The 16451-nt window shown below is 58.9% G+C and overlaps 3 protein-coding genes across 6 annotated transcripts; 1 reads left to right on the top strand and 2 right to left on the bottom strand.

The window, feature by feature from the left end:
* Positions 1–323: 323 nt before the first annotated feature.
* Positions 324–7180, top strand: ICAM5 (intercellular adhesion molecule 5). 4 transcript variants are annotated; one of them, XM_031437300.2, is made up of 11 exons: positions 327–709; positions 1627–1896; positions 2091–2411; positions 2609–2896; positions 3294–3515; positions 3695–3943; positions 4367–4612; positions 4700–4978; positions 5074–5313; positions 5719–5985; positions 6749–7173. In XM_031437300.2, the coding sequence occupies exons 1-11, from the start codon at positions 628–630 to the stop codon at positions 7021–7023; spliced, it is 2739 nt and encodes a 912-aa protein (XP_031293160.2). In that variant the 5' UTR covers positions 327–627; the 3' UTR covers positions 7024–7173. The 4 variants fall into 4 exon arrangements, with proteins under 4 accessions (XP_031293164.1, XP_031293160.2, XP_010976691.3 ...); XM_010978389.3 differs by having other exon boundaries at positions 328–709; positions 3294–3548; positions 6749–7180; XM_031437302.2 differs by having other exon boundaries at positions 328–709; positions 3294–3548; positions 6603–6882.
* Positions 7181–10052: 2872 nt separating this feature from the next.
* ZGLP1 (zinc finger GATA like protein 1) lies at positions 10053–12588 on the bottom strand. Its single transcript, XM_031438196.2, has 5 exons — positions 12127–12588; positions 11508–11873; positions 10779–10864; positions 10340–10433; positions 10053–10182 (listed from the first exon to the last, which is right to left on the bottom strand). Exons 1-5 carry the CDS (start codon positions 12258–12260, stop codon positions 10053–10055), a joined length of 810 nt encoding a protein of 269 aa, XP_031294056.2. The 5' UTR covers positions 12261–12588.
* Positions 12589–12750: 162 nt separating this feature from the next.
* FDX2 (ferredoxin 2) lies at positions 12751–16444 on the bottom strand. Its single transcript, XM_010978343.3, has 5 exons — positions 16274–16444; positions 16133–16187; positions 15826–15932; positions 13384–13471; positions 12751–13179 (listed from the first exon to the last, which is right to left on the bottom strand). The coding sequence occupies exons 1-5, from the start codon at positions 16425–16427 to the stop codon at positions 13023–13025; spliced, it is 561 nt and encodes a 186-aa protein (XP_010976645.2). The 5' UTR covers positions 16428–16444; the 3' UTR covers positions 12751–13022.
* Positions 16445–16451: the final 7 nt, after the last annotated feature.

Here is a 16451-nt window from a genome sequence, read left to right as displayed (position 1 = left end):
GGGCGGAGTCAGAGAAAGACTGGGGGCGTGGCTGTGACCCTCAGCTCCCCGGTTCAACTGGGGAAGGATCAGTGAGGGAGGCATCCCCACATCCTCTCCTAGAACCATCTCTTCCCCAGCTTGCACTTCTCAAATCTCTCCTAGCCCCCAAATCAATCTCCGCCCCAAGAAGCGCTGGTGGGAAGGGCCAAATATGGAGGCGGAGCTCAGAGTCCAGCTTATTATCATATCATCTAAGCTAGGGGTGGGGTGGAGATTTGAGAAGGGCAACCCTGCATCCCCCCACCTCCGCGTCGCCGCTGGGGATGACGCGGGAGCGCGCAGCCGCCCCCAGAAGGCCCCGGGAGATGGGGCCGGCCTCCACGTAGACCCCGGGGGTCGCTCGCTCCAGCCAGCACGCCTTCATCAAGGCCGGGAGCCTGGTGCAAGATCGCCCTCCAGCACCCCCCTCACCCCGCCGCCTCTGCTGCCGCCCCCTCCTTGGAAACCAAGTTACCAACGTTAAACCAATCCCCGAGCGCAACTCAGCCTCCTCCACACCCCACCCGCCGCGCCGCGCCGCGCCGTCCTCTAGCCCAGCTCAGCGCTCGCGCTCCCCTCGCCTCCTGTGCTTCCCCCGCGGCGGCGATGCCAGCGCCCTCGCCAGGGCTGCACCGGGCGCTGCTCGGCCTCTGGGCTGCCCTGGGCCTGGGGCTCCTCGGCTTCTCAGGTAAGAGCCGGTCTGGCTCAGGGTGGACAGGGCGGGGGCGGAGTTCCCAGACCTGAGAAGAGGCCACAAACCCCTCCCGGCTTCACCCTCGCCTCGCTCCCACGCTTCTGCCCCCACCTTGAGCCCGGGCTTTCTTCTCTAACCCTCTTGCCCCCAACACACACTGGAGACCTAGCTTCCTGACTTCTGGCTCTCCCAGGTCTCTACCCTACCCTCTTCGAGATCCTGGGTGTCCTTCCGCACCCAGCCTCGGGCTCTGGAGACTGCATGTCTCCCTTGTCTCCTCCCGGGGTACCTCCCCACGCTTTGCTATGCACCATGGTCCACGGACTGGCATCTTCCCCACTCCTAATCCGCGAAGACCCGATCTCACCAACTGCTGTGACTCAGAGGCGCTGTTCCCGCTCCACCTGGAGCCCTGGCAACAACGTACATCGGCTGTTCCGGAGGTCCTTGCATGAGCCCAGCCCCGCGTCCTCTTTTCCATACTCTTCACCTGGGTTTGGAATCTTCCTTTATCTTTGACTCAGCCTCATCTCTCTTTTGCCCTCGCTTCAACAAGAGTCTCCCCCTCTGCGGGCAAGAACCCTGAGAACCCGTTCATTTCCTCCCCCCACCTGGGGTCCCCTCCTTCTAGCTTTGGTATGTGCGTTGAAGACCCCATCTTTCCCCTCCCCCTATGCTTTCCCATCACTCCATCGACACCTTGGAGAGCAGGGCTGTCCACTGCCATGTTGCAGAAACACCCTCGAGGTTTGGACCGTGGGAATGGGCTTGTAAACCTGAGGTCTGGGCAGTAAAGACTCTTGAGTATTTTTCTGGCCTCTGTTCATTCCCTGGGAATCCCTGACTCGGTATAGGGGCGCTGAGATCCCAGGGAGATGGCTCCCAGGCTGAGCTCGCATTTCTCCGGGCAGCAATCGCACAGGAGCCTTTCTGGGCGGACCTGCAGCCCCGCGTGGCGCTCGTGGAACGCGGAGGATCGCTGTGGCTGAATTGCAGCACCAACTGCCCACGGCCCGAACGCGGTGGCCTGGAGACCTCACTGCGCCGGAATGGGACCCAGAGGGGTTTGCGCTGGCTGGCGCGGCAGCTGGTGGACATCCGCGAACCGGAGACCCAGCCCGTCTGCTTCTTCCGCTGCGCGCGGCGCACACTGCAAGCGCGTGGGCTCATTCGCACTTTTCGTGAGTTCTCAGCGGCCATGCTCTTACTCCACTATTTTCCCTCCCTCCCAGGCCCCGCCCCCTGGGTCACGGGGTCCTCTCCTTCAGGCCCCACCCTCTGGATCCCCATGTCCTCCCCGTCTTGATCCCTGCTTTCCACGCCACGTCCTGCTGAGCCCTGGCGTTTCCAACAGCTGTGATCTGTCCCCTTGTAGAACGGCCAGATCGTGTAGAGCTGGTGCCGCTGCCTGCCTGGCAGCCAGTGGGCGAGAACTTCACCCTGAGCTGTAGGGTCCCCGGCGCTGGGCCTCGTGGGAGTCTCACATTGACCCTGCTGCGGGGCGCCCAAGAGCTGATCCGTCGCAGCTTCTTCGGGGAGCCACCCCGAGCGCGGGGCGCGGTGCTCACAGCCACGGTACTGGCGCGGAGGGAGGACCATGGGGCCAATTTCTCGTGCCGTGCGGAGCTGGACCTGCGGCCTCACGGCCTGGGGCTGTTTGAAAACAGCTCGGCCCCCAGAGAGCTCCGAACCTTCGGTGAGTGGGTGTGAGGAGAAGGGGATCATAAGGGGTCGGGCGGGTATTTAAGAAGTTTGGAGGCAGAGAAACCTGAATTCTAATTCTTACTCCGACACTCACCAGCTGAAAGTTATTTTCCTCTTTGAGCATGTAAAGCGCTTAGAACATATTGAGCGTTCAATACATAAGTTCAAGCTCTGTTCTTCTACTCCCAGCCCTGCCTCTGGACTCCCCGCGCCTCGCTGCCCCTCGGCTCTTGGAAGTGGACTCAGAAAGACCTGTGAGCTGCGCCATGGATGGGCTGTTTCCAGCCTCGGAGGCTGGGGTCTACCTGGCGCTGGGGGATCAGAGGCTGAGTCCCGATATCACCCTCGAGGGGGACGCTTTCATGGCCACTGCCACAACCACAGCTAGCGCAGAGCAGGAGGGCGCCAGGCAGCTGGTCTGCAACGTGACCCTGGGGGGCGAAAGCCGTGAGAGCCGGGAGAACGTGACAGTCTACAGTAAGAGCTAGTGAAGCGGTACTTCCGCAGCTCGGGGGTGGAGCCAGAGGAACGTGAAGGCGGGGCCAATAGTGGGTGGGGCTTGGTATCGGAATAGGCGTGGCCCGAGAGTCCCGAAGGGGCGGGGCAGGTGGAAGACAGACTGAATAGTAGCTTGAGAGGCGGAGTCTGAGCGCCCCCAAAGGGGAAGGTTGCAGACCCCAGGAGGATCCGTAGAGATAGGGCCTGACCACCTCAAGGGGGCGGGGCGAGAAAGGGCGGAGCCTGAACATCTCAAGAGGAAAGGCACAGTATCCTAGGTTAGGCTGCAGCGGGGAAGGTTCGGGCTGATAAGGGGCAGCCTTGAACCGCAGGAGGGACGTGGTCAGTGGACTCCCGACCAATGCCCCTCCCCCAGGCTTCCCGGAGCCCCTCCTGACCCTGAGCGAGCCCAACGCCCCCGAGGGGAAAACGGTGACAGTAACCTGCACAGCTGGGCCCCGAGCCCTGGTCACACTAGACGGAATTCCAGCCGCGGTCCCGGGACAGCCCGCCCAGCTCCAGCTAAACGCCACCGAGAACGACGACAGGCGTGGCTTCTTCTGCGACGCCACCCTCGAGGTGGACGGGGAGACCCTGAGTAAGAACGAGAGCGCCGAGTTGCGCGTCCTATGTGAGTTGGCCTTTAACCTCTCGCCTCCCTCATCTTGAGCTCAAAGGGCTTGCCCGGTTCCAGTCCCTGGCGCTGTAGTGAAGGAAGTGGAGGCTTACCTCACGGTCCGCGTCTAGCCTCTCAGCATCCCATGTCTCTGCCCGCAGACGCTCCCCGGCTGGACGATTCGGACTGTCCCAGGAGCTGGACGTGGCCGGAGGGCCCAGAGCAGACGCTGCGCTGCGAGGCCCGTGGAAACCCAGAGCCCTCGGTGCACTGCGCGCGGCCCGACGGGGGGTCGGTGCTGGCACTGGGCCTGCTCGGTCCGGTAACTCGCGCGCTCGCCGGCACTTACCGCTGCACCGCGACCAATGCCCAGGGCGAGGCAGTCAAAGACGTGACTCTGACGGTGGAGTGTGAGTGGGGGTGCGCAGCCTTTGGGCGGGATTTTGGGAAAGGGAAGAGGCTGGTGAGCGGGATAAGGGAAAGACCTCGGAGAAGGACCTAGGGGAAGGGGTCGGCGTGTCCACGGGCGTCTGGCGCACAGCGTTTGGGCTGCCTTGGAAAGGTGGGTGTTTCAAACGGGCTAACAATTTTTAGGCCAAAGACGGTGGGAGGGTCCTGTGGGCACTTTGTAGGAATCAGATAAAAGCACACCTTAGGGCTCAGGAAGCCCCAAAACAGTGCATGACTCGACTGGTGCAAAACTCCTTTGGTTCGGTGTCCCTCTGTGGAGCATAGCCTGTCCAATGCTTCCTGGCTCTCCTGGGATGGGAAAAGGGGTCTAGAGACATTACACTGTTCCCTAAACCCCCCAAATCAACAACACTCCCCTCTAGATGCACCAGCGCTGGACAGTGTGGGCTGCCCTGAACGCATTACCTGGCTGGAAGGAACAGAGGCCTCCCTGAGCTGTGTGGCCCATGGGGTCCCACCTCCCAACGTGAGCTGCATGCGCTCTGGGGAGGCTGGGATCATCATCGAGGGCCTGCTGCATGTGGCCCGGGAGCACGCGGGCACCTACCGCTGCGAAGCCACCAATGCTCGAGGCTCTGCAGCCAAAAATGTGGCTGTCACTGTGGAATGTGAGTGGGGACAACATGGGGCAAGATGAGGGATGTCAGAATAACCCTCTTCTGACCTCCAGTCCCTGTACGACCTCTTCTCCTCAGATGGCCCCAGTTTTGAGGAGCTGAGCTGCCCCAGCAATTGGACATGGGTGGAAGGTTCTGGGCGACTATTTTCCTGTGAGGTTGATGGGAAGCCAGAGCCAAGTGTGGAGTGCATTGGCTCTGGCGGCACCAGTGAGGGGGTGCTGCTGCCACTGGCACCCCCAGGCCCTAGTGCCAGAGCCCCCCGAATCCCTAGTGAACTGGCACCTGGTACCTACATCTGTAATGCCACCAACCAGCACGGATCCATGGTCAAGACCGTCTCCGTGAGCGCGGAATGTGAGCCAGGCCCAAGTGGGCGGGCGGGGAATAGGGGGTGTCCTGGATCCGAGCCCCTCCTGACCACCCCCTCTCCTGCCATGGCTATTTTGCAGCACCACCGGAAATGGATGAATCTACCTGCCCAAGTCACCAGACGTGGTTGGAAGGGGCTGAGGCTGCTGCGCTGGCCTGCTCTGCCCGGGGTCGCCCCTCGCCACAAGTGCGCTGCTCCAGGGAGGGCGCGCCCCGGCCACAGCGGCTGCGCGTGTCCCGAGAGGATGCAGGCAGCTACCGCTGCTTGGCCACCAACCCGCACGGCACGGATGCCCGGATTGTCACCGTGGGCGTGGAATGTGAGTGGGGGAAGCACCAGATAGAGCACATTCATTCTCCAGAACAGTCACTAGAAGAGGTAGGATGGCCCAGAGGAGTTCAAGGGCATCTCCCTGAGTCACATTTCTGGGGACAAGGAATCCCGGCCTAAACCTCAGAGTAATGAAAACTCTGCGGAACAAGATCATGGCACCTTCAAATTCTGGGTCTGAAGTGCATTGGCTTGGTTCCCCATCTCCTTCCACTCAGTGAAGCAGGTCTAAGGATTTTAGTCCTGACAATAGTCCCACTTGTAGGGGGAGGGGGCTCTGATAAGAGGCAGGACCCTTGCCTGCCCATCTCAGAAGGGGTGGTCTCAGATTGTGTTGGGCAGAAGGGGGCACTTGGTCAGCGGTGAGACCCCCTCAACCTCCTGTCCCCTACAGACCGCCCGGTGGTGGCCGAGCTGGCTGCTTCACCTCCTGGAGGCGTGCGGCCGGGCGGGAACTTCACATTGACCTGCAGGGCTGAGGCATGGCCCCCGGCCCAGATCAGCTGGCGCGCGCCCCCGGGGGCACTCAACATCGGCCTGTCCAGCAACAACAGCACGTTGAGCGTGGCGGGCGCCATGGGCAGCCACGGCGGCGAGTACGAGTGCGCAGCCACCAACGCGCATGGGCGCCACACACGGCGCATCACCGTGCGCGTGGCTGGTAAGTGGCGGCTGGGTGTGGGGGTGAGGCGAGGGATCTCCAGGGAGGTGTGACCTGCGCCTTGGAATTCTTGACCCCGTCCCTACCTCGCTCTCCGTTCCCACAGATGAGACTGAAGTGAGCCAGAGTAGAAGTTAGGGGCTCCCAGACGGTGGGGCTTTGAGGGCTGGTTGGGGGTGGGAAGCGGATGGAGAGGGAGTGACCAGAGCCCAAGGAAAGGGATCCTCCGGGGCTGTGACTGCTATGGGGAGGGACTTCATTAACTTTTGGTGGGTTCTGCTTGGTGGAGACTTGATCCAATTCACCCTCCACTGTGTTGCTGCAGAGAAGGGGTGTTGGAGAGGGACCAAGGGCAGAGGATGGGGGCGGGGGACCCCAACAATATCCCCTCTCCCATTTCGTGTATCTCTGGGGCTGGGGACTTTCTAGGGTGGAGGAATCAGCGGGTCCCCTCCACCCTGATCCATTTGAGGATGAGTTGGTTTACTTGTAGGTATCTCCATGGCTAGGGGTTTATATCTGCCCCCTCCCCCTCCGTGATGGGGTAGCTGGTCAAATGGGTCAGGGTCACAGCGGTGTTATGAGTGGTCTTACTGGGGTCTCTCCTTTCCTCCAAGGCTGAGTTCCCTGGGGCTCCCTGCCAGGCCCGTGAGGACTGAACTTGTGCCTTCGGGGAGGGGACAGGAGTGGCCCAGCCTGGCATGCCGACGGGTGGGGCGAGCCCCTAGCTCGTCCCCCCTCTTTGAGCATCTCCATCCCGCAGGTCCGTGGCTGTGGGTCGCTGTGGGCGGCGCGGCGGGGGGCGCGGCGCTCTTGGCCGCGGGGGCCGGGCTGGCCTTCTACGTGCAGTCCACCGCCTGCAAGAAGGGCGAGTATAACGTGCAGGAGGCGGAGAGCTCCGGGGAGGCCGTGTGTCTCAACGGCGCTGGCGGCGGCGCCAGCGCGGGCACGGGCGCGGAAGGTGGAACAGAGGCTGCGGGCACTGCGGAGGCGCCGGCGGGCGGCGAGGTCTTCGCCATCCAGCTGACGTCAGCATGAGCCAGCTCCCCTCTCCCCGCCGGCCGGGGGACGCCCCCCAGACGCACGCGGGGGCTTACTTATTGTTCTATTTATTTATTCATTTATTTATTTATTCGCTTCCAGGGGCGTCACCCCCATTTTCTACCCCCACCTCCAATAAAGTTTTTATAAAGGACTCCGGCTCCATCTGCTTCAGCCTGCGAAGTGGAAGCAACCCAGGGTTCCAATCCCAACCCTACGGGTTATTTACTCAAAACCCTGTTTGTTTTTAAGGGCTTACCATGTGTCAAGCACAGTCCAAGCTGCCTTTTCACGATGTGGCCTGGAGCCAGTGCTCTCCCTACCCAGGGTTTCCTGCTCTCACTGGACCCTTAGGCTGGGGCGGGGACCGCGCTTCCCCCTTTCTGCCGCTTATCTCTTGTGCCCAACGCTGCCACCTAATCTGGCTAATGGTTGAGGGTGGGAGCTAGTGCTTCCCCCAGGCCTGGCTGCGTTCCCGGCAGAACTGACACTGCCTTCCCTGGATGGGTGGAGCCCCTTTCCCAGGGGTCTGGCCCAGCCCCTGCCCTGAGGCCTTGCAGGGATGGGCACAGGATGCTGCATCCTCTGATTATCAGCTCTTGGAATGTCCCTGCTATTACAAGGTGTGCCCCTGCCCCCTGCCCCAGCCTCCTCCATTCTATGTCCATCCACTCTGCCTCAGTCTACTCACCACCTGCCTTTCGACCTGGCCCGTTGTGATTCAGGAGAGACACACAGGATATCAGCCGCACTCCCCCAACACACACACACACACACACACAGCAGGAGAGAACAGCTGGGCCTCCCCTCCCCCCACCCCTAGTTTCCTCCTCCCTCAAAAGCAGGAACACAGAGCTGCCAGAAGGAAGCAGGCCTGGACAGTTCCAGCTCCACCAGCATTTCTGTGCACACATTTCAGGAGCCAAGGTGAGAGCAGGAAACTGAGGCACTAGAGGCCGAGCCACAGCTGGGTGCCAGGCACAGAAGAGGGAAGGGCACAAATGAGGTGCCACTGCTGTCCCGCCCTCCCTTAATCACCTCTCCACGCCCACCCGCACCTTCGAGGTTCCTGGAACCCCACAAAGTTCTGCCTGCCACAGGGCCTTTGCTTTTGCCATTTCCTCACCTTAGATGGCCCCATAGTTAGTTCCTTATCTTCAGGTCTCTACACAGATGTCACCTGCTCAGAGAGGCCTTCCCTGAGAACATGGCTAAGGTAGCAGCCCAACTCCTCACCTCCCCACGGACTTTATTTTCTCTGTAGCACAATCACTACTTGACATTCTAGCAGATAACTGTCACTCTAGAATATTGGCTTTGCTAGAGCAGGGGTCTGTGTTTGATTCACCGATGAGTGTCCCCATGGGGTCCTGGGCACACAGTAGTTGCTCAGTAAATATTGAATAAGTGGCTAACAACAGCCAGGGGTTTGCAGATACACTGTCTTGAGACCCTCGTGTATTCAGAGTCTATCCCCGGAGAGCTTCTCCATGTTGGGCACTGGACGGGGGTGGGCTATCATGGTCAGAAACCCAGATGTGATGACCTTGGACCTCTGAAGTCACGGTCTAGCAGGGGAGATGAATGTGAATGAAATAACCCTGGACCAGCAGAGAGCTTGAAACTTCTGGTAGGTTCTAAAAGGGAGATGAGCCAGCTGCTGCCCTAGAGCCTGACATGGGGTGGGAGTGGGGGAGCCATTTTAGGCTGGGTGGTCAAGGACGGCTTCTCTGAAGATGTAGTGTTGGGGCTGAGAGCCCCACCCCAGGTGATGAGAAGGCAGGAGCGATGGGGGATGTGGGTGAGGGTGTTCTGAGCGGAGGAAGGGTGGCGCTGAATGAGCCAGGGATCTCAGGGCCGAGGGATCCGGGCCCAGGCCTTCCCCGCAGGCTCACTCAGGAGACACAGAGTGGGTTTCGCAGGGGCTTGCCTCCCCAGGGCATGCAGCCAGGCAGGCCTCACTCACCCCCCACAGCAGGGACCACCTCTGCCTTTGCTGAATCGCACCCATCCCTGATGCTCCCTCCTCCCTCCCTCCCAGGGAGGACTGGTGGCCTGTGTGTCCTGCCAACAAGGGTAGGACCCAGCGTCTTGCATGTGGCTCCTGGCTTCAGGTTGGGGACACTCTTTGGTGGGGCCAGGAAGATCTTGAAATGGAGGGAGGGACACAGAGCAAGGACTGGTGCACTTAAATTTGCAGGAAGGTGACATCCTGAGGGCAGGGGTGGAGCTGACAATGGACCTACCTGTGTGTGTACCACTATGCGCCAACTCTGTGTCCGTTTTGTGTGTGTATATGCATCCTGTGTGTGTCTATCAACACGTGTCTATAGGTAGGTGTGTGTCTGTCAATATGTGTGTCCTTCTATTTTGTGTGTGGTCTGTCTCTGGGTGTACATGTCTCATGAGTGTCAGCACATTTGCATCTGTTGATCTGTCTCGCATGTGTGTCTCGATGTGTCTGTCAGTGTGCGTGTCCATGTGGACGTGTCTGTCTTTCTGAACGCATTGTCTGTCTCCACACTCGGTGGCTGTTGCCCTGTATGGGCTGTTGTCATGAATGTGGCTAATTCCCTTGGGGGAGCTGGTACCAGTATCTGTGACTGTGTGTGTCCCTTGAACCCCAATGAGAAGACCCCTTCCCCGCATTCCTGGGCCTGGGGAGAGGCGGGGGAGGGAGATCAAGCAAGGTGGGATCCAGGTCATGCTGCCTCTTCTAGGAGTGTTTCTATTCTTTATTGTTACTGCTATTAACAATATGAGTATCGCTGTTGACAGCATTTCTGGGGGGGTGGGGGGAGCTCAGCCAAGCCTGATTGGAGCAGGGACCAAGGAGGGGGCCAGTGACCCCCTGAGCCAAAAGGTCTGGGGCCTGCATCCTCCACTGGCGTCTCTGAAAGGGGAGGGGGCAGAGAGGAGGCCGACTGGATCCCTCAAGACCCAAGCTCTTTCCCCTCGGAGGGCTTCTGCCCGTTCTCCCCAGGGAGAAACTGAGGCAGGACAGGCTCGGCTGGGTGAGGAAGGGCTTACCCTTCCTGAGTTGGGACTGGGTGGGGGCCCAGCGACACTCCACATCGGCCACATAGCCTCTTGGGCTGGACACTTTTCCGGGGCACCAGCCAGCAGCTAGAGCACCGAGTGCCGTATTTCTTGTACCTGGGGTGGGGGTGCAAGAAACCCACATTCAGCCTGGAAATCACCACCAGGGAGCCACTTTCCCCAAGAGGTGGGTGTTTTCTCTTCCCACTACTCCTCACTGGCTAAGCAGGGACTGATGTCACCCCACCCCAATTCCCTCCTCTCTTTTGAGGACCTGATTCCACAGGCATTGCAGAGAGGGGTCCCATCTTCAGCATCTCTCCAGAGTGGGGTCCTTTGGGTCCTACAGGAAGCACAGCGTCGGGGCCCTGAAAGGGCATAAGCCAAAGGGCAGGGGTCAGAGGCCAAGAGTCCAAGCTCAGGAGGCCTGTGTCGGGTAGGGTGGGCATTTTCGGGGGGGGGGTCCTCTGTAAAGGCCCCACCCAGCCCTAGGCCAGATCTAAGACATAGGGAAAGCCAGGAAGGGAGACAGATGGCAAAGCTCGGCAGAGGAGGAAGCTGGGGGTGGGGGTGACTCAGCCTGAGTGGAGGGGGGCGCTGTGACTCCTCCTGGATGGGTCTAAATAGGGAAGCAGGTTGGGAAGAAAGATAAGGAGGAAAGGAAACCATACCCTCCCCCAAATATTTATAGCTCTCAAGTCTCCAGGACTTACCCAGGGCCTCGCTGCCTCGCAGGTTGGCCTCTGGGCCCCCGGCAGGGCCAGTCGGGGCACCCTGAGAGCGGCTGCTGCAAGCCAGGCTGGGGGAGTAGACAGGCGTTAGCATCAGGACGTCTGTACCCTGCCCCAGACAGCCCGCAAATGAGTATGTCCTGCCAGGGTATTGGGCAGTCCCCGAGGAGGCATCTGACGTCTGAAAGGCCTGGCCCCTCATTGGTAATCACAATCATAATCATGTGAAGAGGTAATAAGTCTGGAGCCAACCTGCCAGGTTGAAAGCTCAGTTCTCCCAAGTCCTCACTTTGTGACCCTGGACAAGTGATCGCACCCTCTACACCTCAGTTTCTGCACCTGTAAAGTGGGCTTCCCCAGGCTTCAGAGAGCCCATAGACGTCAAGTGCTCCGATATCTCGTATGGTTGTTGTCCTGTCTGACAAATGGTTGCTATTATCATTACTGGAAAAATCTACCACAGCAGCAGCCCTGGGTACTGTCAGACTATTTCATTAGGAGGAGACCTGCACTTGGACCTGGATGTGACTGGTCTCCAGCAGCAGGGACAGGGACTGGCACCAGCCTGATGTCTTGCTTAGAGTCGGGGCTGTCTGTAATGCAGGGCTGGCATAGGAGTCCTTGAGCAGATGCTGGGAGCACCTGTTCCCAGGCCTCTGTGCTTTTATCATTACTTGCATAAAGGGTGCCCTTGCCCAGGCTGGCCCCTACCTGTAGCTGGGTATGATCTGGAGGCTGGCATCCGGCTTTATCTGAAACTTCAGGGTCACCCCTTCGAACTGGGGGTCCACTTTCTCTGAGCCCCTCTGGGGGTTCAACTGCTTCCGGGGCCTCCTCTGTGGCTGAGCTGAAGAGGCCGGGGGAGTCCCTGGGCTGTGGCACTGCTGGCTGATTGGGGTCAGCATGTTCTTGGCATCCCTGGCCAGAGGAGGGGGTCCCAGGGTCCCCAGGGCCTTCAGCTCCCAGCAGGGCCCCAGGGCCTGGGTGTCCCACGTGGGAGGCTGGGCCAGCCCCTCTGCTGTCTCTTGGAGGAAGCGCAGTGCAGTGACTGAATCCTGGTGTGCAGGCCAGAAGGACCTGGAGACAAGGGGCAGTGTGGTCAGCCCCTTCCCCGAGCAGCACCTACTTGGGTCTCAGAGATACGGAACAAGGCAAGGAGAATGGCATAGCCTCTGACCCCCATATGACCCCAAGTATCCCTGGGGACGAGGCCCTCTTCCTTGTCAGTACCAGTAACTAACATTTTGACCCCTGGATAACCCCAGGAGCCAGAGGTCATGATCCCTTGACCACTGGACCAGGTTGGGGGAAGGGCCGCTCCTTAACGTACCTGCCACTGGGTCTGAGGCATCCAGGAGTCCTCGGTGCCCGCTGGGCCCGGGGTTCCGGGGGCAGCTCGGGGTCTAGACAGCGTGGCGCCAGCAGCTCTCGCAGCATGAAGTCCGGGACTGGCTCAGCCTCCATTGCACCCCAGCCCAGGCCCCCTTCCCAAATCTCGCCCTGCCCCGCCCACGCCAGTCCCACCGGATGAGCTTCACCTGCGTGGGGCGGGGGCGCTTTTGGCGGAGGGTGCAAGGAGCACCACCTGAGTGGGGCGGCGCCTGTGGGATCGGGCGCCTCTGGTGGACGATGTTGGGCACCGGCTTCCAACCCCCCACTCTCGGGCCAGCCTCTGTCCCTTTCCCCCTCCCCTGACTCTGCTCAGGGGGCTTGCACACCCCTTGTGGCCAAGGGCGGCCTGGAGCCCTCCAAATCCCTCCGCGCTGCGGGGCGGAGTCTTGCCACGCTGATCTTCAGGCTCTCGGGCCTTCACCTTCAGGCCTCTGCCTGTTTCCTGCTGGCCCAAAACCGTTGTGGAAGAGGAAGGCTGGGGGTATGGGAGATGCAGTTGTAGACCCCAGGGCCCGCCCCTCTGTCCCCACCTTCCTCATAAGGACATTCAAGATGCTGGAGGTCTGTGAGACAGTTTTATTGTTGCTCCAATTAGATTCCACCCCATCCACATCCCCTTTCTCAGGGGGCTTGAGGGAGGCTGCCCCAGTAGGGGCGCTGTCCCCACCACAGCCTGGACATGGGCTCTCTCTGATGCAGGGGTTTTAGCCTTCTGGCCGCTTCCGACATCTCTCTCTCAGGCCTGTCCCTGCTCTGGGCTGGGCTGGCAACTTGGCTATTTCTCCAGTCCCGGCGCTGGGGCCGTGAGTGTCTAGGACGATCCAGCTGTCTGTATCAGTGGGGCTTGGGGACATGGCCGTCCACGTAGAAGTTCCTGGTGATCTTGGGCAGGGTGAATTCAGCCCCTTCCAGCTCAGGAGTCAGCAGGATCTGGCAGCCCAGCCGGGAGTTCTCTTGGAGGAGGGGGGCCATGTCCAGCATGTCATCCTCCCTGGGGCGAGGGGGGCAGCGGTGATTAGCGGGTCTGTGGGGAGTGGTCAGAGGGGAAGCTCTCCTGCCAGAAGATGGAGCGAGGAGGGGAGAAAGGCTGGGGCTGCCCTCCGCTGCTGCCCGGGTGGACCTCTGAACACCGGGAATGCAAGAGCTCAGTGGCCAAGCCGTGCAGCTCAGAGCTGGGAGGGGCTGCCCTGCTCACCTCTCGTCAGGAGGAGGCAGAAGGTCCAGGTGGTCCTCGCTCACATACACATGGCAGGTGGAGCACGCCAGGGAGGCTTCGCAGGCCCCTGGGGGCAGCAAGTGAGGGAGCATCGGTGAGGGGCAGGGGCAGGCAGGTGACATTCAGTGAAGGACAAAAAGGAGAAGCCCTTTGTTTCACCACATGCCCTTCATCTCTCCCTCCCAGGCCTGCACATCCCCTGTGTGCAACCTCCACTCTGTCATTTACTTAGCTGACTGTTCCCAACCTGCATAGAGGTTTTGCAAAGGGACATCTGGGGTGTCCCACTTCCCCCAAAACTCCCCAGCAGGCTGAGGACCAGGCTGGGTACCTGGAACCATTAATGAGCGTGGACTCGACTTCAGTGTAGCTGAGAGAGGACAGGCCAGGTGGGGTCCCTGTAGCCTGTGAGCCCTTGCTGCGACCCTGTCACTGTGCTGGGCTTCCCTGCTGCTCCTGAAGGAGGCACAGGCTCACTCAGCATCTAGGGCTGCAGCAGGGGAAGGGGTCAGGGAGTCAGGATTGAAAGATACAGAATCTGCGGTTTTCTGCTTGTCCCCAGACACATTCCCAACCTGACTGATCACTGAGAACTGTGCCTGGGGATAATGTCCCTCCTGGCCTAAAGCCTTCCAAAGGGTTTTCATAGCTACAATAAAATCCAACCTCCTCCACTTAGTCCTTGAGATCCTCCCACCCCCACACTCACCCACTTCAGCCTCACCGGCCCCCTCACTCAACTCCAACACACCAAGCTTTCCCCACCACAGGACCTTTGCACTTGCTGTACTCTTGACCTGGAAAGCTTTTTTCTCCAGTCTTTCCATGGCTGGGTCCTTTTTCTGTCTAAAAGATATTTGTTATAAGTGAACGGGACAGAATTCCCTTTTCTCTTCCAGACAGGTTGGACAGTGAGAGTGGAGGTGCAAGGCAACCTCCTGATCCAGCAGACCCTCCCTGTGGGATGTGGTGACCAACTTGCCCACCCTCCCTGTCTCTTGGGAAGAAACTGTCTGGGCCTTGAAACTCCAAGCAGTCCCCAGGTGTCTCTTCCTGAGCTCCCTTCCCCAACTCATTAGCATCCTTACCCCATGAGCTGGAGATTCTAACATGATCATTCCAACTACTCACTGTACCCTAATCACATGCCAGGTACTACACATGGTATCTGTATAATCCTCACAGCAACCCACTGAGATAGGAACTCAATTATCCTATTTTATAGATGAGGAGGCCAAGAGATGCTAAGTACCTGCTCAGAGTCATAACTTGCCTCTTTGAAGCCCATGATCTAATCTCTGTCATGAACTGCCAGCCACTGGATTCCAGAACAGAACTTGAGGTAGGTCTGCCATGACCCGCCCCCCCTCCCCATCCCCACACCCTCCCCTTTTAGTGATTAAACCAGCTCCCTATTACATACATCCAACAAATAACCCAGTACAATTTTTTTTTTAAAGACCACTCTTCCCAGTTGCTCATGATATAAATACATGTTTAGGCATGGGATTATTGTCTCAATTAGGTTGAAACTGGTGTGAAATGACAGGGGCCTTTGTATAGTGCTACCTGGCACACAGGTGTTCAATATCCACAGAAGAGCAGCACAGATTAGTGGCTCAGACAGGCTCGGTTTGAATCTAGTTTTGCCACTTACTTGACTTTGGACCAGGTCTACTTAACCTGGGGCTCAGTTTTCTCCCCTGTAAAACAGGATAACATCCTCCCCTATTGCATAAAGTTGTCATGAAACACACTCAATCAGTTAATATGTGTTTACACATTTAAAATAATGTCTGCTATTATCTTCACTTTCACAAGTACTAATTTAATACCTGTTACATCTAACTACTATGACAGGCAACAGATAAGTGTGAACAAGGTAAACAGGGTTTCTGATCTCATTCTGGGGAGAGATGACAAAGGAAATGAAACAATGAGAAGTGCCATGAAGGCAATAAAACACACAGATATATTTGATAGAGTGATTGGGGCATGGGGACTTGCTTATAGGGAAAAGACTATCAGGAGGATGACATTTACATCAAGACCTGAAGGATGAGAAGGAGCCAGAAGATTTGGTGGGAAAGCACTTCAGAGCAGCAAATTCGAAGACCCTGAGGCAGGCATGAACTTGGCTGAGGAATAGAAAGCCAGTGTGGCTTGACTAGAGGGGGAAAGAAGGACGAGAACAGAAGCTCCTGGAGGGCAGGAGTTTTAGTTACCTCTAGTAAATGCTCAATAAATATCTGTTGAATGAAGGTTAAGAGGGCAGGCAATGAGACTGTGGTGAGGAGTCTTAAGTTTAACCATGTTGGTGGGAAGTCATGCAGGGTAAAGGAGTGGAGAGTCTTATCTGATTTGTGGGATTTTTTAAACGAATGAATAGGGCCTCCCCACTTCCCAGTGCCCGGCTCCCACCTTCCAGGTCCACCCCATGGCGCTGGGCCAGGTGGAGAACATTGTCCCCGACTCTGCCGCTCACGGGAATCCGCTGGCCTGACCGGTCTATGAACACCACGTTCACCCTAGGGACAGATTGGGGTGTAGATGCCAAAATGGATGATGGGCCCAGGGGCCAGGTGGATTCTAGGGTTAGGAAGTCGGGTTTGGGGCGTGATGGACAGGGGAAGGGGGCGTATACAGAAAGAGGACCCAGGGATGAGGCTGCAGAGCAAGGTGGGGGCCTCGTGAAATTAGCAATGGGGGAGTCGGCTCCCACACTCACACGTCCCCTGGCCGTTCGGGGCCGCCGGCTTCTTCCTCCCCTGCCTGGCGCGAGCCTGGAAAACACGGTTGGGTGAGCTGCCATGCCGCGCCCGACCGGCGTCCAGTGGGTTAACGCTGCCGCCCGAGGTGCCCCAGATACCTGTCGCCTGGAATTTCCTGGCTATCGCTGGCGCCGCCGCCTCCCCGGACCCCCAAAAGCCCCCAGATCGGCTACACCAGGCACCCCTGGCCGCCCGCAGCAGGAATCCAGCATTCACGCCTCCCCAGGCCACGGAGGCTGCCATGACAGGCATCACGTGACCCGCAGACTAGGCATG

The sequence above is a fragment of the Camelus dromedarius genome, chromosome 27, assembly GCF_036321535.1.
Source record: "Camelus dromedarius isolate mCamDro1 chromosome 27, mCamDro1.pat, whole genome shotgun sequence".
NCBI classification, from domain to species: domain Eukaryota; kingdom Metazoa; phylum Chordata; class Mammalia; order Artiodactyla; family Camelidae; genus Camelus; species Camelus dromedarius.
Note: the sequence above shows the minus strand (reverse complement) of the source record. Positions and strands in the feature narration are given on the sequence as shown.